General features: G+C 46.0%; 1 protein-coding gene across 1 annotated transcript in view; it reads left to right on the top strand.

Annotated features, from left to right (window-relative positions):
• LOC144110723 (protein O-linked-mannose beta-1,2-N-acetylglucosaminyltransferase 1-like) overlaps window positions 1–25170 on the top strand; it is a 29585-nt gene extending 4415 nt beyond the window's left edge. Inside the window, exons 2-20 of the mRNA XM_077643792.1 lie at window positions 10401–10604; window positions 11845–11910; window positions 12356–12469; window positions 13553–13670; window positions 14666–14764; window positions 15514–15641; window positions 17168–17238; window positions 17360–17435; window positions 17602–17646; window positions 17766–17846; window positions 18211–18269; window positions 18770–18842; window positions 19783–19911; window positions 20838–21028; window positions 21856–21964; window positions 22041–22112; window positions 23456–23497; window positions 23599–23666; window positions 24366–25170. Of these exons, the coding sequence (XP_077499918.1) occupies window positions 10401–10604; window positions 11845–11910; window positions 12356–12469; window positions 13553–13670; window positions 14666–14764; window positions 15514–15641; window positions 17168–17238; window positions 17360–17435; window positions 17602–17646; window positions 17766–17846; window positions 18211–18269; window positions 18770–18842; window positions 19783–19911; window positions 20838–21028; window positions 21856–21964; window positions 22041–22112; window positions 23456–23497; window positions 23599–23666; window positions 24366–24438 (1818 nt within the window). The 3' untranslated portion in view covers window positions 24439–25170. The remainder of the gene's footprint in view (window positions 1–10400; window positions 10605–11844; window positions 11911–12355; window positions 12470–13552; window positions 13671–14665; window positions 14765–15513; window positions 15642–17167; window positions 17239–17359; window positions 17436–17601; window positions 17647–17765; window positions 17847–18210; window positions 18270–18769; window positions 18843–19782; window positions 19912–20837; window positions 21029–21855; window positions 21965–22040; window positions 22113–23455; window positions 23498–23598; window positions 23667–24365) is intronic.
• Window positions 25171–25730: the final 560 nt, after the last annotated feature.

The following is a 25730-nucleotide window of genomic DNA, read 5'->3' on the forward strand; positions in this document are numbered from 1 at the left end:
GTCGATACGAGATGTATAGTAGCCGCGTTTGCCTGCTTGGCTGCCTTGCGAGTTTCAGCCCAACGACCACGCCGGTGACGTTGCGTGGCTTGACGCAGTTGCGGTGTCTGGTAAAAGTGTGCCCGGTGAAGGGTGTTGTCGTGATACAGCTACGCTACAGGCTGGACGTTCGCTCTTATGAAGTGGACTTTTGTGCGAGGATATTCGCTTGCGGGTGGTGAACGTGCCTGCTTTGTCGAACGCATAGGTGCTTTGCACCACGTCACGGGTGGCGTGACGGAGCTTCACAGTATACACAGGCTGGAACTGGAGGCGACAAGGGGATTATAAAAAAGCACGCAGTTTTTCGTCAAGTTCAGTGGTCTCCCTGCAGCATGGCGGCCGGTGCGGCGTCGGTGCTATAGCCGTGTATAACGAAACATAGCGTGCATCGTCGACCCACGTGACCCCGGCCTACCCGGACATTCTTATTGGCGAGTTGTTGGTTACGCGGTAGTGTTCGGTTATCACGTATTACGCCCTTTATAACGGGGGAAGTTCCTTCAAATCGCTGTCGTTGCGGAATGACTGAACTTAGCGTAGAAGATGCGACTCCGCAGCCGCGTATTCCTGCTTATAGAGTGCCGTCAGTGCCGCTTTGGGCTTCCTTGGCAAATCGCAACAGCAGCCGTGCTGCAGGCTTATTCCTTATAAAAATGGTCTGTAGACTTTTTATAGACTCTATTGCCTTCCTATAGATTTTCCTTTTGTCTATACACAGTCTATAGACTATAAGGTATACTAAATGTGTGTATGACCATAAATCTACAGATTGTCTATATTTTTATTTAATTGGTTTTAGGGGGAAAGGAAATGGCGCAGGGAAGGGATAAAGGAGGGAGTGAAAGAAGAAAGAGGGGCCGTAGTGGAGGGCTCCGGAATAATTTCGACCACCTGGGGATCTTTAACGTGCACTGACATCGCACAGCACACGGGCGCCTTAGCGTTTTTTCCTCCATAAAAACGCAGCTGCCGCGGTCGGGTTCGAACCCGGGAACTCCGGATCAGTAGCCGAGCGCCCTAACCACTGAGCCACCGCGGCGGGGCTTGTCTATAGACTGCCTATAACATTTGTATTGGCTATAGACTGTTTTGTCCATAGAGGATTTGTCCATAGAAAGTCTGCAGACTTTGTAGACAGAAGTGTACGGACAGTCTATAGACTGTATAAAGTTTTTTTTGTAAGGGATATAACTGCATGCTCACCACTCGCTCTCCTCCACCGTGGCGTACGTACCTTCGGCGGGGAGAGGGTGGCCATACGTGGCGTGACGGGGCAGACATGCAATTAATCAGCCAGGGAGGAGGAGGGGGGCCGTCGAGTGTGGAGGTTGTTCCGGCGAGCGGCCGTATCCTGTTTCGGACATTCGAGAACCTGCACAGGGGCGGGTCCGCGCCGAGCGATTGCATCGGACGCCGTGCGAAACGGAAGCCGCGTCTGCACCCCGGGTGCCTGTCTCTCTCTATCGTGGTTATGACAGCTATGCTTGGAGTTGTTCCAGCTTGCCCGGAGCTCCGCCGCCGAGCACGCGCCGGGCTGCGTGTGCACTGTGGGCTTCGAACGAGACGGGCAAAGTAGTAAAGCGGGAAGGTTTTAGCCGAGGGAAAGATTAAACACTTCAGCGGTCGATTTTCATCCGGAAAGGTAAATTGAAAATCGGCTTTTACCCCGCCGCGGTGGCTCAGTGGTTAGTGCGCTCGACTACTGATCCGGAGTTCCCGGGTTCGAACCCGACCGCGGCGGCCGCATTTCGATGGAGGCAAAACGCTAAGGCGCCCGTGTGCTGTGCGATGTCAGTGCACGTTAAGGATGCCCAGGTGATCGAAATTATTCCCGAGCTTTCCACTACGGCACCTCTCTCTTCCTTTCTTCTTTCACTCCCTCCTTTATCCCTTCCCTTACGGCGCGGTTCAGGTGTCCAACGATATATGAGACAGATACTGCGCCATTTCCTTTCCCCCAGAACCAATTATTATTAAAATCGGCTTTTGAGGAAAGGAAATGGGGCAGTATCTGTCTCGCTTATCTCGGCGGACACCCGAATTGCGCCCTAAGGGAAGGGATAAATAAGGGAGTGAAAGAAGAAAGGAAGGAAAAGGTTCGGTAGTGGAGGGTTCCGGAATGATTTCGACCACCTGGGGATCTTTAACGTGCACTGACATCGCGCAGCACACGGGCGCCTTTTGCGTTTCGCCTCCATAAAGACGCAGCCGCCGCGGTCGGGTTCGAAACCAGGTACCCCGGCTCAGTAGACGAGCGCCCTAACCACTGAGCCACCGGCCGCGGCGGGTCTCTGAAAGGTGCAGTGACCGTTCTCCGTACATGCCCTCTATTTCCTGTCCTGGGAGGAAGGTTTTGTTCACAGTGATACCGATCATTGACCCTCCGCTTATACAAAGGAAAGGGTGCAGTAACTGTCGATCTCGGCCTGTTTGGGCAACTCAGCCGCGCCATAAGGTGACGGCCGGTGGGAGCGGAAGATGGGAGAGCTAAGGCAGCACAGGCAGTGAAAGACGGCAAAACGGTTATTGGGTCCAATCCACGCTTGTGCTCGGGTGTCGATAATTACCATAACCCTCCACATGCCAGTGCCGCCATGTTTCCGTGCTATGGGAAGGGGAACGCGCGCACGCAGTCGCCCACGTGGTGATAAAAAAGAATAACTACTCCGTCTTCCCACCAGCTACTAAAAAGTGCACGGTCCACGTGCCTCGCTGCTCTACAGATTCGCAAAACTTTGACGGCTGTTCGACCCACGCTTCTCGGGAGAGGAGCTGAGTGCCCGCTCGGCGTTCATTGAACACTGATTGCGTGCATTGAATACGTATCGTTCTAAGCAGAACTATAGTTGCTAGCTTGGTCGGTAATACTCGTTGACCTATTATGTAGAAAACTAGCAAATGCATAGGAACGAACAACATAGCATTCGTGGAAGGTATATAGCGTTGTTCCTTCCACTGCATTCTTAGTTCTCGATAAAACGTGCCCAGTGAATTTTCTCCCTGTGCGAGGAGCATCCGTGGTGAGATAACATTCGAATGGCTTTAGTGTTGCTCCATAAGCATGAATGCAAGTGCAGTGATTTTTTTTTTAAAACTCAGACACCGTCAAGGCACATTAACGAAACGTCGCCATGCGTCCTGAACTGCTTCCCGCAACCAGAGCCATATATCCCGCAACATGCCTTGTACGGGTCGTTGTAGCACGGATCTTGGGTGATCATTCGCCTGCAAGCTGTTGCGCTGTAGCTTGGGCACTCCCGCCTTTGCATTAGTATACAGGGTCTTTCACCTAAGACCTTTTTTCTTTTTAGGCTTTTTGAGTTAAAGGGCGCTTTTTTTTCTGCATACCATTGTCAGCGATGTTGAACATCCAATGAGGCTAATACATGCTAACTAGCCGGCTGGTTAACTAATATTGAATAGTTAACTTTTCAGCTGTTACTGATAGGCTCCCTAATTATTGAGGGGCGTGTAGCCCACCGCAAGTAATATCCATATCAGTTTTTAGAATTTCGAATACGCAGTTATCGTCGGCATTGTGGCCCAACAAATTTTGGTTTATGGTTTGTGGGGGTTTAACGTCCCAAAGCGACTCAGGCTATGAGAGACGCCGTAGTGAAGGGCTCCGGAAACTTCGACCATCTGGGTTCTTTAACGTGCACTCACACCGCACAGTACACGGGCGCCTATGCGTTTCGCCTCCATCGAAATTTGACCTCCGCGGCCGGGATCGAGCCCCCTTCTTTCGGGTCAGCAGCCGAGCGCCATAACCACTGAGCCACCTATTTCGACGAGTTACGTACACTAGAGAGGTTGCTTTGTCTGCAAGCTTCTCGAAAGCGCACGCATTTTGGCGCGATGGCCAGGATTCGTTCGCCCTTAGCTCTATTTTTTTCCGGAATTCGGGGGCTGAAAATCAAGCGATATTTTTCGTGCACAAATTCGGGTGAAAATCGGGGTATTTTAAAACAAAATGCCATGGTTCGGGTTTTTTCGCGTTATTTTTTGCAGCACACGACAGTTTACCATAAGAGTTCGTTTTTGTGTTGGCCATAAAGTGCCCTATTCTTTGCTGATTATTTCATAAACAACATGTACGTCGCAGGTTCCAGTAAAAAATATTTACCAATTAAGATTTTTTTCTAATTTGTAACAAATATTTTATCGCGTACGTTGCCAGCCTCCAACGAAAAACTCCCGCGTCTGAGCAACACCGCGATATGCGTTGTGGGATTAGTTGGTTCATTCTCAGAATTCTTTTCCCGCCCTGTCTTCCCTGTCTTTATTGTGTCGTCTTTGTGTGCGTAAAAAAAAAATTCTCAGCAGTACCGCGACCTGCCTTTAGTTGTACAGTGCAAAAACATTCAACATTATATATCTATGATTTTAAGCACGGAGGGTCCTTTGGTCAGGGTGTCGTTAGCGTCGGCAGCGCTTCATACAGTGACTTTATTAAGACGCCTTGTGGGCAGCCATGTTCTGGCTTTTAAGTTCCCCTTTTCGAACTTATCTCCAAATTGATCCGCCTCACGAAAACAGGTGCTAAAAGAGGTTTAAGATCCCCGGTTGGCCGAAGACACCCCTCTGGAATAAGCACTAGATATCCACAGATTCTCTTGCCGTGTCTTCGGCTTTGTGAACTGGAAGACTAACATGCAATCGTCTAGGGTCACTCGGGTCGGGTAAACCGGGTGTTACTCGAAGCCGAAGGGCCTTATACTCTGCCACACCGCTGATAAGTAGCCGCCGAGACTTACGGTCTGCATCTGACTTGTACGCATAGGCCGCCCCGAGTTATATCGTGACTGAGTTTGTCTTCGCGAAAGCGATCTAAAAAAAAAGTCAGAAATGAACTCCGCATTAGCTACCCGTCATCTATTTCCTTCCTGCGCTGACCGTTGTAGCATTTTAATGATAACTGCGACATTCTTGTGTGCTTTAGGCTGACATTCTCTGAGCTGGGTCATGAAATTTAACTTCCTGGTACAATCGAACCCGGATATAGCGAAATCGAAGGGGACCGCGAAATAGTTCGATATATTGACAATTCGATATATCAAAATGGCAGTAGACAAGCTGATCTCTAATCTGTAAGCAAGAATACATTGCACCCACGCTTGTGACGCGCTTCTTGCAACGATGTGCTTGGCGGTGGTGGTCTTTTGAGGAAAGGAAATGGCGCAGTATCTGTCTCATATATCGTTGGACACCTGAACCGCGCCATAAGGGAAGGGATAAAGGAGGGAGTGAAAGAAGAAAGGAAGAGAGAGGTGCCGTAGTGGAGGGCTCCGGAATAATTTCGACCACCTGGGGATCTTTAACGTGCACTGACATCGCACAGCACACGGGCGCCTTAGCGTTTTTCCTCCATAAAAACGCAGCCGCCGTGGTCGGGTTCGAATCCGGGAACTCCGGATCAGTAGTCGAGCGCCCTAACCACTGAGCTACCGCGGCGAGCATAACGATGTGCTTGCAAGGCGTTGCTGGGCCCCGCCCGCTTTGCATCGAAGCCGCGGCGGACGATGCTTTGGAACTGGCCACTACCTATCATAGGGTATCTAATTCTGTTACACTATAAACCGATACACTTGGTTTCCGCAGCGCCTTCGGCAGTGAAGTATACGCCACGCGGGAGGGCCGCCGCTACTCTTTTAGTTAGTTACGGTCGCTTCACCGCATGACAATAGTGTTGGGTGGAAAATGAGTGCGAGAGACTGAAGTTCACCCTCAAGCCCACCACACGTTCACCTTGTCACGCGGCTGCACAGCGCTGGCGCTGCTAGCAGGTGCCCAACGCCGCGCGCAGCCGACCCTTTACCGCGCGCGAAAGGTGATAGATTGGTTTAGTTTGGTTTTATGGAGTTTAACGTCCCAAACACCCGCCGCGGTGGCTCAGTGGTTAGGGCGCTCGGCTACTGATCCGGAGTTCCCGTGTTCGAACTCGACCGCGGCGGCTGCGTTTTTATGGAAGAAGAACGCTAAGGCGCCCGTGTGCTGTGCGATGTCAGTGCATGATAAAGGTCCCCAGGTGGTCGAAATTATTCCGGAGCCCTCCACTGCGGCACCTCTTCTTCCTTTCTTTTTTCACTGCCTCCTTTATCTTTTACCTTACGGCGCGGTTCAGGTGTCCGCCGATATATGAGACAGATACTGTGCCATTTCGTTTCCCCAAAAACCAATTATTATTATTAGCATCCCAAAGCGACTCAGGCTATGAGGGGCGCCGTAGTGGAGTGCTCCGGATAATTTCGACCACCTGGGGTTCTTCAACGTGCACTGACATCGCACAGTACATGGGCCTCTAGCATTTCGCCTCCATCGAAATGCGACCACCGCGGCGGGTGTCGAACACGGGTCTTTGGAGTCAGTAGCCGAGCACCGTAACCACTGAGCCACCGCGGCGGCTGAAAAAGTGCTTGTCGACTTGTCCGGTTTTTTTGCGCAGCACCCTTGCTTACCCATGTATAACCGAGTCGCCCAACAGCATGCACTCCTGAGCTGAAGAAGTGATCAAAGAGCGTCTTTAGGAGGAGCGCCACTTTCAAGGGCGCATCGCGCCGTTCGATATTTATAACTATCGGCGAAATTTGCACTACTTTCCTATAATTTCACAAAGGATTATCCGTGTATTCGATATAACCAATAATTCAAAATATGCTGGTTTGTTATATCCAGGCTCGACTGTGTATCCTTCCACGAGAGCGGGACGCGGTTGAGGTAGCACGTGTAGCGTGTCCTACGTCGACGTATGTGTCTCGATTAAATGTGCATATGTCTTATGTATCGGTGCTGCTACTTGATCTCTTGCGCTTGCTTCCTAGTGCCTGCCGTGTGTCGTCGTTTTTCAAGCCCCGCCGCTCTCCAGAGATTGCTTTGTACTGACAGATGATCCCTAAAGAAGTCTCCCGGTACGCATCCATTGCACACGGGGCAGCGATACTCGCTCACGGAGGTTGTCCGGCGGGGCATTCCAGTGATGCCATATCACTCGGGGAAAATCCTTTTTTCCAATCTTCAATAGGGAGTTGGTAACCTTTAGGGCTTATTAAATGCCAGCCATTTTTTTCCCTTCTTTTTTTTTTTTTTGTGTGGGACGCGTGTGTATCGATATTCGGAACGCGCGTCAGCACGTGGGTATAACACACCGGTCGCGTCGTCTCGCATTGGGTTTCAGCAACGCTGGTTTTTGCGCGCTTTGCATAAAAAATGGAATCCGGCCTTCGTTCAAGAGAGCTTGTTTTTCGCGTGTGTCGTTGCGCCGCTGCGATTCGATTCGGGGGCGTCTTCGCCTCTGAATTTTTAAACGCCGGCTAAATTCTCTGCTTTTTCATTAGAGGGTTTCTCTCTAAGAGATAAAGCGAAAGAAAGAAAGAAATAAAAGTAAGTTACGAGGTAATAAAGAAACGGAGAGAGGGACGTATAAAGCGTAAAATAAATTCTCGATTCCGTTCCCTGCAGAGGAATGGGTCTGTGTATACATGCTGCTAATCTTACACTTGCGAGAAGCTGCTTTCAAGGGCGTGCGCACAAAAGGCGGCTCGGCGAAGCAGACGGAGGAAATTAAAATGAAAATTGTTTTTTTTTTGGGGAAAGGAAATGGCGCAGTATCTGTCTCGCATATCGGCAGACACCCGAACCGCGCCATAAGGGAAGGGACAAAGGAGAGAGTGAAAGAAGAGGTGCCGTAGTGGAGGGCTCCGGAATAATTTTGGGGATCTTTAACGTGCGCTGACGTCGCACAGCACACGGGTGCCTTTGCGTTTTGCCTCCATAAAAACGCAGCCGCCGCGGTCGGGTTCGAACCCGGGAACTCCGGCTCAGTAGCCGAGCGCACTAACCACTGAGCCACCGCGGCCGGTAGACGGAGGGCGGCGATTTCGTCGGCAGCGCGAGCGGACGCCGCATTTCTGCTGCGTTCCCCCTGCGACGTTTGCGAAGCGTGGGCAGTGCAACACCGCCCGTGTTTACGACTGGCTAGCCGCAACGCGCAGCTGTAGCAGGCGTTTCTCTAGCGGAAACGATGCTGGTGCGTGCTTGAAATTTAGTACGTGTTGTCTGTTCACAGCACGGTGGTTTGTATTGCAACTCTGCGTTCAGTCGTCTGCTTTTTTTGTCGATGCCGCCGCCCTACAAGGGTGTCTAGTGCTCGGCTGCTCAGAGGGTGCTGCCCATGCACTAGCCTGCTTGTATACCTCGGTTGTGTACAGTACTCACGGATTGAAATAGGACATTCGGAGCGCTAACCTTGCAGTGCCACGCGGCATGTGGTAAACCACAGGCCGGCTCATTGGCTACTGGAAGGAACAATTCTGCTTTGTAGATGTTCTCCCTCTCGCGCCATACCACAATGCACCACCTTGGTTTCATGAGCGTCTACGGGCGGCACTCCATGAAGCGACGGCCACGCGCTCCGAATGTCCTATTTCAATCCGTGAGTACTGTACATCGTTAACGCGATAGCGTTGAAGGCCCGTTACCCAGAAAATCCGGCGTCGGCGTTGTGAGCGAAAAATAGGAGTGTCCCTCGCCATTTTTTTTTTACTTCAGGGGATTATCCACAATACAGACGCAGTTCGTTGCGTTTTAAGGCGCAGAAGACGTGCCTCCCGTGACCCCAACACGCGCTGCTACCAAGCGTTGGCGAACGCTTTCAGCGCTTTGCCTTTGCTTGACTGTCGGCACGCGCCGCCATTTCTTGATAAACGTGCCAAGCGGGAAAGCTAGCTTGGAGACTTATGGAAGAGGGTCCATACTGAACACATAGACCTTTTTTCGGCATAGCATTGCTAGCGGTATAGAGCATCAGCATACAGTTAAGACGTGCTAAATAGCAGGCTGGTAACTAATACTGAACAGTAAACTTTTCAACTATCCCTGTTAGGCTTACAATTTATTGAGAGGCTTGTAGCCCTCGAAAATGTCAATCCTCGTCGCGCAAGGAATTTTGGGGCCCCACGCGGCCGAAAACGAAACCATGCGTCCAGAAACAGCGCTAACCACGCGTACGCGAGTGCGTGTCATGAAGTGACGCGGGTATCACGGGGTACGCAGCACCCGACTGGGAGCGGCGAGCGGTCAGAAGGCACGCGACAGACGCGTCGATATGTGACGCGCTCGTAGGCGTGGTTAGTGCTCTGTCTGTTTGCATGGTTTCGGCCGCGTGGGGCCCCAAAATTCCTTGCACTGTAGCGGCAACGAGAATGATATTTTCGATATTCTAAAAACTGATATGGACTTATCTTACGGTGGGCTACAAGCCTCTCAATAAAAAAAAGAAGCCCAAGTGCTATTCGGACTATTAGTTACCCAACTTGCTAGTTAGCACAACTTTGTACCCTGATGCACTACAAATTGCACATGTAACTCAAAAAGGCTATTTTAAAAAGTTGTTGGTAGCCTTTGGTGAAATGCCCTCTGTGAATGTATGTTTCCTTTTCAATCTTGATATTTTTAGTCCATGCATACCATTATGAGATAAGAACAAGACCTGAAAATTGAGTTGCACAGGATGTGTTTGTGAGGCATTCTGATCATCCATCACAAAGTCCACACAATCGACAATATTTCACGCTGTGTATATGGGTCACATCGTCTTCCGCCGGCATACTCCTCACACGACCCGAGTGGCGCTTCTAGTACAGGCACCAACCTCGGCGCTGTTGCACATTGTGGTGCATAGTATTGTATTGTTTCTTGCATGCTCATGTATCTCGCTCACGTTAATCTATTCAAAAACCGTTAATGTGATGGCGTCGTCACTGCTGTTGACCTTCGGCAGTTCAGGGTTGCCAACAAAGTGCAACACGTCACATTCAGATAAAATTTCGCTGGGATTATGAAAAAGAATGGCCCCCTTGCCGAAGCTTGATTGTGTCACCATAGCTGCATGCTTCACATTTTGGTGCGAAACTTTTCATCCAGCCGTTGTAGTTTTTGGTGTAATATGTGGTACAGGTGTCTACGCATCAGAAAACATCAAAGCATGCGGCCCAGCTGTCGCGTAGAATTAACGTTTGTTGCTAGCTGTTCACTGGCATTCAACTCAGCATATTCTTGCTTGCTTATAATTGCTTCTGTACTATTGTATGCATAGCTGGTCATTTAATTACCTTTTATGATTAAGCCGCAATAAAAATCAGCGGCTGCAGAGAAATTGAATTGCATGAGTATGCAGCATTCATGAAGTGATTTTAAGCCTAGCGCATATATTACTCAGTTGGATTGCCTTAAATAAACCAGGCTCCCTTTTGGCCTTGCTTTACTGCGCCTTTACATCGTCACTAATTTGTTATTTGATAGCAGATCTTTGACCAACATAACATAATGGTAACTGGCTTCCTTTGGCTTGGTTTATGCAGTACCTGCTACTGGCGATCCTGTCTGTGACTGTGGTGATCAACGTCATGTTCATCATGGACACCAGCCGCAAACTCCAGGAGGACTCGCCTTCCCAGGAAGGTCGGCACAATGCCCTGCGTCTCCAAGAAGGCCTACCGAAGACACTCACCATTGAAGTTGTCTCAAGTCAGTCCAAGGTGTCTGTCACTGTGGATGGAACGACAGTAAGTAGTTCGGCCACATCTGGTATATGGTATGGTATGTGGGGTTTAAAGTTCTGAAGCCGCACGGGGTCTACGAGGGACACCATAGTGGAAGGCTCCGGATTAATATTGACCACCTGCGGTTATTTCGACATGCATTGACCTCACACAGCACATAGGTATTTTTACATCTTGGTTCAATCAAACCTCGGCTGCTAGTGACGAGATTCAATTCAACAGCCTAATGCCAAAGGCATTGAGCTACCCTGCTGTGCCAGTCGCAGACCTGAACTAGTGAAGAGGGTTTCAGTTACATGTGGTACTGTGAATGCAAACAAGAGCTGCTTTTGCTGCTTACTTGGTTCAGTGCTAAGGCATTCAATAAACTGTGTAGATTTGCCTCCAAGCGAACATGCCTGGTTCTTGCTTAATGTTCTTCCGTGGGGCCTCAAGTGTTCACTAGTACGTGAAAAAATAAAAAAAAAAGATACCAGGAGACATGTACCAGCAAGCCAACACCTATAGATTAATTAATGTTCCCTCATTTTTTTTTACAACAGATGATTTACTTTTTTTCTTGCATTTTTATATTTATAAACCTCAGATATTTGTTGGCATTTGATCATACTCATCAGTTATTCATTTGATTTTAACCATCATTTTATTAGCTGATGAAACCGGTATAAAATTAGTAACTAGGAAATTACACTGCATTGGCCAGCGATATTGCAAGAACAATTACTGCGGACCGAATTTAAGTTTTGTGCTGTGAATCCTCTTACTGCAACTGCATCTACAACTTGTGCTGTCATATGCACTTACTAATGGTGAAGCTACAGAAGGCACACTCAAAATGTACGTGTTATATTGACTGCAGTTAGTACACTTTTGAAGTGCTCTGACTAGAGGGTGTGCACCTCGAAATCAATGTGATATTGTGGCTTAGTGCAACACCCGTGAGGTCAATGAGAATTGAACATCACTTTGCAATGCCTTTACTGTGACCAGGGCAAAGTAAGAACGTCTTCGCCATGACTACATTCGGTGATTTTTCATAGCTACGAGTGTGCAGTGCCACTTTCATATGAGGGAGGGCTGATATTACTCTGTGTATTCCACCATATCAATGCGCCCGATACGTGTGCCTCACAAAATGAGAAAACAAGGGAATGGAAAAACTATGATTGGTATTAAGTAGAGACTTTTATCAGTTGCTCACTTCAATTCTCTCAGTGTTTCACTTTATTTTTGTCCTCTTCAGATCCTGGATGATTCGGAGGACAACAAAGGTCGTGGCATCCACGTTCTTGTTCTCAATCAAGCTACGGTAAGTGGAGCACAGTACAGGAAATAAGCCCATGTTAAATACACAAAGAACTACTAATAAAAAGAAACTATAAAAAGCTTTTTCCTTTGTCCTTAATTTTGTGTTCCAAATTTTGCTTTCTAGATAAGCTGTGCTGGGCCAGCTACAAAGGACAGTACTTTTAAGTGCTTGAGGCCCAAAATAACCACCAGGATGCTTGCACCATGCTTACATCAGTCCCCTAGGGGCTTTACTCTCATGTAGCTCCAATTAAAAATACATAGACAGTTGTCCTTACTCAAATCTCACTGTTTGAAGGCAGTTGAAGGAAAATCAAGCTTGCGGACTGTTCTGGGCATTGTGGCCATTGTGCTGCTGCACCTTTCAAATTTCTCTGTGGTTGCAAGACAATGTCTTTCCTGCAGACCATGTATAAGCATTGATTGCCTGCACTTCTACATTTCAGGGGAGCGTCATGGCACAGCGCATGTTTGACACTTACTCACCACACGAAGATGAAGCCATGGCCCTGTTTCTCAACATGGTCTCCGATGGCCGAGTGCTCATCTTTACAATCAAGGTAAGTCAACAGAGAGACAAACATACTGCTAAACCATGTGAAAGGTTCTTACTGTTGTCACAATTGCCTGTGAAAATTGTTTAGAAGGGACTTTGCCACTTTCAAGGGAAAACATTTGTGCCTTGGGATTCAGGCCTGTTTTGCACCCGCAAAATCACTCACATTCTGGTTAGAATCGGTTAAGAGCTCGCTGGCAAATAACGGCCTTAAAAGCATACTGATCACAACTCCATCCAAATTCTGTTCTCAGTGAAAATACTATGCATTAATCTTCGTTGCTGCGGTTAATATCTGCTTACCAGCAAAAGACACGTTTATTGCCGAGAAAATTCAATTCATAAAAGGAACATTTTTTCCCACTACTTTATTCAAACTTGTGACATCAAGACCATGATCTCCGTTTGAAAGTGAATGGCCTTAGGGATCCGCTGCGCAGAAAATGTCTTGATATAACTGCAGTTTGCATGCAAAAGCAGCCGGTGGCGATGGTATGTATGCTTCATTTTAAGACGAAAGCCTTTCTTGCCTCATCAGTGTGCGCAACACTTGTCCGCAGGAAACGTGCACAAGAAGTGTCCGCTCCACCTGTCAATCAAATAAAATGAAATGAGGGTATTTTAGAAGGCATATGTTGTAACTTGAAGCTGGATATAGGTGTAGTATGTCGTAACTCGAAGTCGAAACTGATTGGAGAAGCGTGAGGTGATCGTGTTGAGCTAGAGAGCTCAACAGGACGACACAAAGGCTTTTGCCTTGATGCACGTAAGGTGCCTTAAGTGCTCCCCTGAATTTTTTTTGTTCTTTTGTTGCTTACAGAGGCCTTGTTTTCAGTGAAAGTAGCCTCTATGTCATTAGAATGTGGTAATCTATTAACACACTTAAACTTTTACCTATCCTCACTGACACTTTGAGATTGACAAAAGGATGTGCTCCTGCCAAGTAGTACTATGGTAGATGCAAAGCTGCTCTTTCATTAAGCCTGCATCCTCATTTTTTGCGCAGTTTGATGACCGGATGTAACTGTGAGGCTCTTAGAAAGCATGCATCTGATGTTATGTCTTTTGTGCCTTTCTCCCTGTTCAGGATGAGGGCACTTTCCAAATGAAGCAGCCTGCACGGGACCTACTCAAGCGGCTGGGCAGCAAGAAGTCGCACGTAATCAGCTGGAGGGACATGTGGGCTATGGTCACGCAGAAAGGAGGTGTGTGCTTGTCTCACAACATTTATGTTGACTTTTTAGTCGCACGAATATGGCACATTGTGAGCAGTCACAGTCACTTAGGGAAGTAACGATTGCTTAAACACACCCAAATTGCGCTGATCATAGTTGAAGAACAGAGCTGTGTTTTGTTGTGCACTGTGTAGTGCCTCAGCAATGCTCCGCAGTCCACACAGCACTTCAAGGGGTGTGCTTTTTTTTTAAAACTAGAGGCTTTAATTTCTTTCGTTTTTCATGTACAGACTTCCTGGAGAATATACGTGCTTGACGGCCTGTCACTTGCATACTGAAGGCGTGTACTGGACACTTCATCTATTGTGGGCCATGAATGACATTATTATGCCTCATGGCACACTTCTCGAATAAAAAAAAATATGAATGACATTATGAGCATAATGTAACAAGGCTGTGGGGTCTATTCTCACAGTCACCGAAGTGCAATAGTGAAAGCGCTGTTAACTACAATGCACTTATAACAGCAAGGCAGTCTTTCTTGCAGTGTTTTCATTTGCTTTTTTTTTTAAGCTTGGCATTTACCTATTTTACAGTTGATTGCTTTGGCGCAAGCAAAATAAAACGGTTTAAGTCAATGCCATTTGCAAATCCTTAATGATGGGCTTCTCAAGGCAATCTCAAGTAGCGTAGCGTGCAGTAATGATTTTGACATGTACTGTTGGATTGAAACCAGTCGTAACCACATAACCGTACTGACTTTATGCAATACCCACCCTCATTTGAAGCTTTCGTTAATAAACCATAGGTTCTCCTTTGCACAAGGAAAGCTGATAATAAGCCACTAGCAAATCATTGTTTAGTGTTAATTTTGACAGCAGAAAGTATGGCTGAGCTCTTTGCCATGCATTTTTCGTACTGCACTCAAGGTCTGATAAGGTCCTGTTAAGACTAGACTTACGTTTGCAAAGCGAATCTTGTTCATGGCACCCAGTAACATCAGACTGCTTGAAATATACTTGCAGGAAAAATGTATGGTGAGACATACAGCAAGAGCCCTGAATTTAACAGCTGGGGTGCACCAGTCCTCCTGAAGGTGGAGGTTCCCCTCGTTCCTGTTGAAGGTGAGAATGCCCGAGCTCCACCGTTGTAAACATACGTTTAAACAAATGGCAGAGTGTGTGCATGTTTTTTCATTTGTATTTGATTCTGGTCCTCATGCAGGTTGCTAGGCGCTTGCACAAGGGGGTGCACATAATGCCACCTCTGGTGGCCTAGTATCACATCTAGCCAGTGTGTTGCGCATGCATGAAACATTTGCCTGGTGCATTTCCAGTTATGTAACTGCATACACATAATCTTAAAATTGCACACAAAAAAAGAATGAAATGCATACAAAACGTGTGCAATTTGCAAATACTAGTCTTGCAAATACTGCCAGCTATTGCTCTACCAAAGCAACACTCTAATAGCATAGAAAAGAAAAAAAAAACTCTCAGTGTGTTTATGACTGTGTGATGCAAAATTCAGCCCTCTACAGTGGTGAATATAATATTGTTCATTCATTACTTGTCTTCTTCTCTGGCAGATTACACGTGATGTCACTGTGTTTGGACTATTTTGTGTGGTGCATTAATACCATGGTGTGCTACAGTGACATCATGTTTGACATCACTGTATGCTCGCCAACCAGCTCGGTGTGTTGCCATGAGGCATTGGAGTGATATCGAGCACTGTGCCACTGCATGGCGTCGTGTATGACGTCAGTGCTGAACAAGCATGATGCGATATTACGCAGCCACCGACACAGAACCAGGAAACTTGGCGTTCACAGCTGTCATTGTAAAATTCTTCATTGCATGCACACTTGCAGACAGCGAGTGTGACTGGCCAGACAATGAGGAGAACCAGCGTCGGCGGGCATTCTGCAACCACATCGAGGGCTATGGCAGCGTGTGCAGTTGTGCTGATCCAGCGCCACTCACCTTCTCACCTGAGCCTGTAAGCACACCGACGATGGCATCTCACCGAATGTATAGAGGAGTTCATTGGGCCAATAGCTGGTGTGGGCAGGGCACTGTTGTATCAATTCTTGTTCTAGCCCTCTCTAATGCGTGTATGCCTATATAGAATGTGACATTGCTGAGGTCACGGAGGCATTTTCTGATGTGGTGAGGGAAGCCAGTCATGCCTGCTATCAGTGAAATTGGCATTTCTGGGAGTGGTTTTTATTTTTTTGAAAGTTAACAAAAGTTGCCATCTCTGGTCTGGCACCGGCAGCCTTTAGCACATTTGGTTTTAAATCTGTGCACTGCTGAAATTCGTAACCATGGCGAAATAATTGTAGCAGCTATTGCTTTAAGATTTCTGTTTTCCCATTCATGTTTAGGAAGTTACAGTCTTCCTATTTGTTTATTTGTTTAAGCAGGATGAGTGTGCAGTAGGGGAGTGCGTGCAGACTTTGTGCCATGATGTTACACGGAGCACTCTGTATAAAAATGCTAAATTTTGTGAGAGAAATTCTTTTTCTGATGTGCGTATATATAAGCAATCACCACTAGCTCGCTAGAATAACTAGTTGCAGAGTTTGTGCTGGAATAAGTGGTGTATGTGCATGTGTGTAAGTGGCTGAATGAATAAAGAAAAGGAAAGTTCGCAATCCTGCCAACAGGCTCCTTGTACAAATCGAAGAGTGAAAGAATAGAGGTTAGGAAATAGATGGAATGGATGCTGTAGAAGTGGAATGGTCATGAAAAGAAAGCCATGAAAAAGTGAAGAAAAAAAATTGCACTCAGATTTCAAGAAGACGGCATAGATGTTCCTGTCACTCATATGCATAATAGGAGCAAGAAAATAGGGCGTTTATTTTTAGTGTTGGCCGACTTAACAACAAGTTCATTGGGGGTGGTACAGCGCGAGCTAGAGGACGGATTAGTTCGCGCTGTACCACCAACTGTGAATTATTACCAACTCGCCCAGCTATCCATCCTTCTTCTTAACAAGTACATACTGCACACATGAGCTGCAGTCATTGACAATAGATCATGATTTTCTTTAGTCAGTGTTTAATGTTTATAGGTGCCAACTGAATGTGAAGTGTGTAGCTGAATCTGACAAATACCATGGTGGGATCAAAAATTGATTAAAACTAAAGGTCCCAACTCAAACAACTGTTTGAATGTGGTTATAATGAGTGAGCAGCTTTGCACGAGCTAACACGGCATCAAGTTACCTGCGTATGCTTGCCATCACCTACAAAATAAAGGATGCTCGCTTTCTCACGACAAGTTATATTATGTGACTTGGCTGTCTGAAATGCTGTTTGCATGGCCAATGAAATTCATTCTACACATGTGCAAAACAGAAAAGTTGTGACTTCATAGCTGCAGCAAAGTTTTAGAGATTATACATAGCACTGTTCTATGCTTCCTCACTTTTATGCTTGCCTTTCGACCCGTTTTGTTGCCACATTTGTTCTTTGCAACTTGTTTTTGCTGGCAAGGACTGATTTGACATGTATGTCACAGGTTCCCAACAACAGGGTGAAGGATGTGCCAGTAGCCATTGTTGCCAGCAATAGACCTCACTACTTGTACAGGTCAGTGCCTTATACTTCTATACTGTTAAATACACTGTTATAATTTGACTGCAATGCACATATTACAATTTGGCCTGCTGTCATTTCCTTTCTTCCTACTTTCCCCATACCCACATTTTAGGATGCTTCGTTCGCTGCTGTCAGCCCATGGAGTCAATCCCAGGATGATAACAGTATTTATTGACGGGTACTTTGAGGTATGTGCATGATGATTGTTAACGTAGTGCACATTAATCTATGTGAAACTTATGTGAAAAATGAACAAAGCAGTTATTTGTCAGCTAAACAGCAAACAGACTCTTCAAAGAAACAAATGGCGTTGCTGCCCTGTTTTTAATTCTTTTTCCCATGATGCATTTGCAGGAACCACTGGAAGTCACGAAACTGTTCAACATTAGGGGAATACAGGTCAGTGAATTTCTCTCTCTCTCCCTCTTGCCATCGGGCATGTTTCACGGAGTGTTGTGGCTATGTAGCACTGCATGCATTTGTGTTATGATACTACTATGCATTTTGTGTCATTGCAGCACACACCAATAGGCATGAAAAATGCTCGGATATCTCAACACTACAAGGCTAGTCTCACTGCAACCTTCAACCTCTTTCCCGTAAGTACTTTGTGGAGGAAACAAAAGAACGGGCAATGACCAGATTTGTAGGTGGTGACGTCTGGGCCTAAAATGTCATCCGGAGCAATACTTCAAATTCAGCACTGCACTAAGAAACATAAGAGCCACTGTTTCAGGCGTCAGTACGAGCCGAATTAACTGACTTACTTCTTACATGCACGTGAACAATGAAACTACATATTTCTGTGCTGTTACTATATCTTACTTCAAGGAAGACAAGTTTATGTTCACATTAAAGGGTATTTTATACCAAGTACATGATATTGTTTAGAAACACATTGCAATATCATTGGTATACTGCTTCATTTAACCCTGCATTTTTTTTCTCTTTTTCTTGATACAGGATGCTCAGTATGCCATTGTAATTGAAGAGGATCTGGATGTGTCCCCAGACTTTTTCAGGTATGCCTCACTAGAGTACATGTGGGGAAGGTTCAGTTAAGTTGCAGCAGCTGATATGCATGATATGATGACATGTTATATGCAGGGCATAAGTTACATGGGGAACAAATGACCAGTGGTCCCTTGGGGTAATGGAGTGGATCCCAAAAGAGGCTTAACCCAGCAGGGGATGGTAGAGTGGCATGCAGTGCTGATGAGGTTTGAAAGGATGCAGGGATATAGTGTGGTTGCGACCGACATAGAGCAGGGTTAATAGGAGATCAGTGGGAGAGGTCCTTGTCTTACAGTGGATGTAGCTGAGCTGATGATGACCGCGATGATGAGCTGATACGTTTTTGTGTGCATGTAGAGTAAAAACTTGCGGTAACATTGGCTTAATATGCAGAAACACATGTCTAGTGGGTGCCTGTAATCTAGATACAAGTGTTCTAGTTATATTTGTAATATTACGGTATACTGGCTCCGCAGTAATGTCTTTTGAAATTTTCTTTCCGCTGCAGCTACTTTAGTCAAACGCTGAGGCTGCTAGAAGAGGACGACTCCATTTACTGCATTTCTGCTTGGAATGACCAGGTAACGTGCACATATTTACTTGCCATTTACTTTCCTGAAACACATCATTGAACGCAGCTGCACTACACACGATTTTCAACTGCAGGAAACTCTAAGCATGCATACTGAGAGAACACTCTGCATTATGTTCGTTCCTGACAACACATTAAATCTTGGCACTGGTGGCCACATTTAAGTGTGGAGTTCTTAAAGCAGGCCAGAGAACACCCAGGACTTATGGCACCATTCAGCCATTTATGCTTGACACACCTCTTCATGTTGTTTTATTCAGAGAATGAACTCTACAGCAAGTACAGTTTCAGTTGAATACAATGTTTACAGGGGTACAAAATCTTGGCTGCACTTTGTGCTGATCCAGAAGACATTAATGAAAATAAATCACTACATCGTATTCGTCCATTCCGTGTAAATAATTTGTAACTGAATTTCTTCTCTCAGGCTGTTTTAGTTTCAGTTTCAGCAGCTGAACTGTAGTCAGGACTCAGGATGTCAAGTTTAGCTTCAGGTCTTAGGAAGCATAATACTTACTAGTTCATTCACTATCATTCTGGCTCTTGAGGCAGGCTGGGATAAGAGTTAGAGCAAATTAAAATGACAAAGAGCGATTATACTGCAGTATTTTTATGACTCACATAACCTGTAGATAACTTTGACGTTATAGCCACCATTCTTCTTCTTTAACTGGAACAAGATGAGAAATTGCAATTAAAAATTCACGTGCAGGTGACTTCCAAGTGGTGATCTATGTATACAAATGTCTTATACACTATTGTAAAGAAGAAAACACACAACCAAAAATTTGGTGTTATTATTCTTTTAACTCAACAGGTTCTCTTTGAGAGGTTGCATCCTCTATTAGAGTTTTTGGTGAATAAGCGTAGTAGTGCACGTTGCCTAAAAGGGGCTGACACTGTCATTTCTGTTTCCTCTGCCCACCTAGGGTTATGAGCACACTAGTGAGGACCCGTCGCAGCTGTACCGAGTGGAGACCATGCCCGGCCTGGGATGGATCCTCAAGCGGAGCCTGTACAAGGAGGAGCTCGAGCCACGGTGGCCCACTCCCGAGAAGGTGGGCTGTAGTCCAGAGGCGCTCGTGGATTTTAGGGAAAAGGGAACGGTTAGGAATTAGCAGGGAACTTGGGAAGAGAGAAAAAATTTAACTGCCAAAGCCATCACAAGGCGGCCTCCACCATGCTGCATTTTGTGCGAAAAACAAAAATGTGACCGCTACTATGGAGGGAGACATTTTCGTTCAAATTTCTAGCATGAAAATAAATTTACCTGTAACAATTACAGCTGCATGTTGGTAGCTAATTTCTTGATGCATATGGCGGATGTGGCTCGAGGCCTCTCATGTTCATGGTGGAGCATGCATGTGTGTAATGTTTGTAAGAACCATTTCAGCTTTTCTTTTCTTGCCACACATCTGTAAAATGTGATGCTCAGCTGTTTGTAGACAGAACTCAAAGAATGGCCAGCTGTACTAAAAAATTCTGGCCAGAATCGTTTATTACGAGTGAGTCAAGTTAATTGAGCCACAGACACAAGTGCTTTCTGCAGCAACTCTCGCGGTTATCCTTTCTTCCTTTCCTCACCCAGCTTAAAAATTTAGTTTGGTCGAATTTGTAAAAATGGCTACAAGGGTCGGTCCTCGTTCTGACATCTTATGCTGGCTTATTTACTGGCGATTCAGTGTAGCTGCTTTCTCCCTATGTTCGGGGCCAATCTTCAGTGTCTCTGCACTGGAAGCTATGAGTGTGAGGCTTCTGTAGGTGTGCCGTTCTCACATGCTCTCCAGCTAATGGCAGAGATCCAATCCAACCGCTGCCACTTGACACTAGTAGCGGCAGCTGCAGATTTACAGAAGGTTGTCCCCACACATAGCGACATAAGTGCCTGCATTCAATGCACAGCACCATTCAAGAGTGTCTCGAGTTATTCCTGCTAACGTTCATGCTTCTGCTGCTGTTGCCCTGCGCATGGATGTGGACAAAGCTGTGGGACTGGGACATGTGGATGCGACTGCCGGATGTACGCAAGGGCCGCGAATGCATCGTGCCGGATGTGTCCCGGACCTACCACTTCGGCTCGTCGGGGCTGAACATGAACTCCTACTTCCAAGACGTCTACTTCAAGAAACACGCCTTCAACACCCAGCCTGCTGTGCAGCTGAAGGAGATTGACAGGTGAACACACGCAGCGCACCTGGCTTCACACCTGACGCAGCATGGCTACAATGCAGGTCCTTTTAAACCTCGGGATCTGCGATGTAGGTGTAGACACATCTGCACACCTAGGGGAGTAGGGGAGGGGAAGCAAACGGCAGGTGAGACACAGTGGAGAGCGGCGTACTGCAGTGTAGGGTGCTGAAGGCACTGCACAGTAAGGGTGCAGGGCAGGGTCTGGTCACTGTGGCATGGCGCAGTGCAGAGAAGCACACAGAGGGTGAGAGATCACAGTTACAGTGCAGTGCAATGGGAGAGGATGCAGTGCTGTGGCATAACACAAGAGAGCACTGCACTGGTGGCGTGGTGGGGAAAATGGGGAAAGGGTGTTACGTAGCACAGCGCAAACAGATATTGTTGGGTTTTAAAATTATGCACCATAAATGCTCTCCAGTTTTTTTGTGGTTATTTTTTGCAAGTGCTTACTTAGAAAGAAATGAGTTGTTAAAAAAAATGTTATATGCATGTGGAAATAAGCTTTTGGTTTGTTCCCTTTAAATGTGACTGATTTATTCATTTATATAGAAAGCATGCCAATATACAATACAAGAAAAAGAATAACATGGACACCTAAAAATAAGCATTGGCATCTCAGAAGTGAGCAGTAGACAACACGGCGCTGCGAAATGGTCACTTGTTTGCCTCTAAATAAGCACCAGAACTTCGGAACAGCGCCAAGAACACAGAGTAAAACAAAGAGCTTACTTCCCCACTTCTTTGACTCAGATTCTTGTTAGCACTTACTCAGCACTTTCATGAGATGTTTGTTTCTTATTTTGTTTGTGCAGCGTTAAGAAGGAAAACTATGAGCAGGTGATCCACGACCTGCTGAGACGAGCTATTGTGCTGGACCACAGCAAGAGTCCATGCGAAGAGAATTTCATCCCCGACACAAAGGTGACAGCATTAGCACTTTGGACATCGGCTGTCGGTAACCAAGTTGCTTAATCTGTATGCCTTGTTTTACTTGCAGGGTGAGGTCTACGTAATGTTCTTCAAGATGAATGGCCTGAGAGATTTCTCAACGTGGCTTCAGATAGCCAAGGTGCGTTGAATTTTTGCACTTATTTGCTTATTACTCAGGTCATTTTATGCCCACTTTACACTGCACAGTTAGATAAAGACTATATTGTGTGCACAATGTTGTTGTCCTGAGGTTTATAACATTCTGTATTGCAACCCACTGTTGAAACCATACAAAAGAGGGGAAAAAAAAATGGAGCATGAATGCATCACTTAGGACTTGCAGAGCATCCGTATGATGGAAATATTTTAGTTATGTGCCAAATTTTTAGTTAATTATTGCAACTGTTTTGTCTTAATCTGAGCTGTCCTCCTTTGGTGACAGTCGGCAACCACAGCCAAAAACACCTCCATGCATTTTGAATGACTGAAACAAAAGAAATGACAGAGCTTTAATGTCGTTAAACCGAGTATGATGTGCGAAGGCACTTGATTTCAAATTAGCCTGACCATTGCCGAAACATTGCCTTAACTTGTCTTTCAAATTCGCTTGACTCCTGCCTAGACATTGCCTTACACTGGCCTCCAAGACAGTTTCTTTTAAACTTTCGTACGAAGTGACCTTCCCCTAGCCACACAGTATCCAAGCCATTTCATCTCAAAGGTCAAGGGTCAAAGGTCAACCCATCGTTTTTTTTTCAGGATTGCTAGCGAAGTAGTGCTTTTGCATTAAAAAAAAAGAAAAGCTGTTCTAGGCACGACTGTACACCACTGCCCTTAGTTAGAACAGCCTAATCGAAGTTGTTAGCTTTGATTAAGAGAAAGGTGGAGAATGGAATGGAGTGTGCATACACGTATGCATACACACACTCCAAGAAGTTTCTGAAAGCATTTGTAAATGTGCTTGCGCCTTCATGAAGACATTAGAATGCAATGCTGAATTCATCATTGTAAAGCAGGTCATGTTCAGTGCAAGACAAAGGCCTCTCCTAATCGAAAGGCGTCTCCAAAAAGCCGTGTCCTACGCCACCCACACAAATTTTATAATTTCTTTTCCCAATACATTCAACTCTCGGGAAGATTTTTGTTCCGTTGGTATTCGCCCCATTACCCTGACAAGGGACCGTTGGTTATCAGTTTTGCTCATTATGTCTTGCCCAGTTTGGATGTACGCTGTGTGTGTGAACTGCACCATGCATTATTGCAGTAAAATTTATTAATTAAAGAAGGAAAAGATAGAAAAGCAGGCAAAATGGTTGTAACACTACATGCTACTTTCTTTTTGGTCGTAGCAGTTTGATCCAGTCAAACTGGACTGCAGAAAGAAATGTTTAGCAACAAACTGCAAGATATGCTGAGCTAGGTCGATTTTAAATCACTGTGACATTTAACTTCCCTTTCTGTTTGTTTCTTTTTGACTTGCAGTGCTTCAAGATATGGGATCTTGATCCCAGGGGTTACCACAAGGTAAAATATCTTGGGACCACTCCTTTTGTTTACAGTCAACATTTTTAAAGCATGAGTGTTGGTGGACCTGAAAATCCTTTCTTTTCTTGCTCTTTCTGCAGAGTATGTGGCGCCTATTTATGAAGGGAAACCATTTGCTCGTTGTTGGCGTGCCAAACTCTACCTACTCGTAAGTTTGCTTATCTTCCAGGTTCAAGGTAATAGGAACAAAGTAGCAATTAGTCTACGCATAATTGCAAATGTAATCAGAGATACAAAAGCTGCAGAATGGTGAAACAGTTTGCACCGAAGTGGGGTACAAGAATAAGTGCAGCACTTTTGGATGGTTGGCATAGCAGGATTAAAAAAAAAATTCGTGTAGTGCTATGGAAATGAGACAGAAAAGATAACATTCATTGCAAGTACTCTTGACATCTCATTCCTTGTGTTTTACAGGAAGACTTCTGTGCAGTATAAACATAAGGCTAGGGTTCAACATTAAATGGACATTGCAAGGGTTTGCTACCTCAATTTCAGTGCTGTAACACACAGCCTAGTGAAAGCAGCAAGTTGTTTTTGGAGCACCCATGGTTTAATGCTTTTCCGAGCCATCTGCCTGCATTTATAGGCATGAGCTTCCTCGCTCTGTCGAAGCCACACATGGCATGTGTTGGCTAACTGGGCTATGTCGAGACAAGCCAGCAAGGAACATTATAAGCCAACAGCCGCCTCTAATAGTTCAGAATGGGGTCTTGTATCACCCCAAGCAGCAGGGCACTGCAGGTTGCCACTGCTGCTCTCACGCATGAGGTTATTGGATGCATGGCATCTAACGTGAAAGTTTCATCGCACAGGAGCAAGCCCAAATAACATTCTCACTGTTACGCAGGTCTTTCAAGCCAGCCAAAGTGACTCCCATATATCTCGAGGGACAAAAAATAGACAACAACCGGCTGCGATAGTGCCCAGAGGAGAGGAGAGGAGGTCACACACCTCTCCCCACTTCCACTCACCCTCGCATGATGGACTGCTTTGAACTCTCCCTGGGAGAGTGACGAAAACATCGTACCATGTGTGTGTGTTCATGTGTCTGTGAAGTGTGTGTGTGTGTGCATTTGTGTTATAGTCAGCGTCTGCAACAACTACTCAATGGCGTCGATGACGAATCAAGGCAGTTGTGACCGGTGACTCTACTATGACCACGACGGCGCTGACTGTGCTGCCAGAGTGACTTTACTTCGGCCCAGAAAAAGAAAATGGGCCCTCGGGCAGAATTTGACAGTGAACAATGTGTGCGAGATGAGGTCTCAGTAATCACTCTTGTAATATAAACCTGTACATTTCTTAGGTTCCGTAGGGACGCAAGTTCCGTGCCTAGGCGAAGAAAAAAAAAAATCTCCAAAGGAGGTGCGCAGTGCATGTGTAGCTATCTCTACCTTGTCATCAGATGTGTGTGCCACTTGGGTGTTTGTGTGTGGCCGCTTTCAGGTTGTATAGTGTACTTAAAAGCCAGCGCAAAGCGAAAGTCACCTCTAAAAACTGACCGCTTGAAACAAATCGCAAAGGCACTGCGTTGCCGTGTGTGCTACCTTGCAAGCCATTATTTGCAAACTGGTTGCAGAATTCAACATCTGACCAGCAAACTCAGGATCAATGGCACACATTTTTTGTGAAATACAGAAGACTTATCGTTACACACGCCGAGTGTTTGTTGCTTCTTGGTGACATGCCAACTACATGTCATCGCATCACCAGATGTTTTTTTTATCATAATTAGGTTTTTTTTCGTGAGGCATGCTGCATGCTGTGAAGAGTGCGCAAAAATTTGTGTGGTAGTCATCTACAGATCTGTCTAGAGCGCTCGAATGATGCACCGGGGAGCATACTGATCTCATATACGAGTGGTACATGGCTCGATACAAGACCGCATCGTGCGTGCACGTTGCCAGGATCTTGTTTAACTCCTCACATCTTTAAAAGCTATATCAGGCCTGCCAGGGAGTGGTGACTGTCAAAAATGAACAGAGCATGCCACTCAAGCGCCCTGGACAGGTGTATGGACGACTGTACAAAAAAAAAAAATGGCTGAAAACAAGCACATGCAAGTGTTGCAGCTGTGCTCCACTTAAGTGAGGCAACAACAGTGCGTACAAAGTGGCAGGCATGTGCTTGTAGCTGTCACTTGCACCTGTCGCAAACTGGACCATGCAAGTGTCGCAGCTGTGCTCCACTTAAGTGAGGCAACAACAGTGCA

The sequence above is a fragment of the Amblyomma americanum genome, chromosome 11 (genome assembly GCF_052857255.1).
Source record: "Amblyomma americanum isolate KBUSLIRL-KWMA chromosome 11, ASM5285725v1, whole genome shotgun sequence".
Lineage (NCBI taxonomy): Eukaryota > Metazoa > Arthropoda > Arachnida > Ixodida > Ixodidae > Amblyomma > Amblyomma americanum.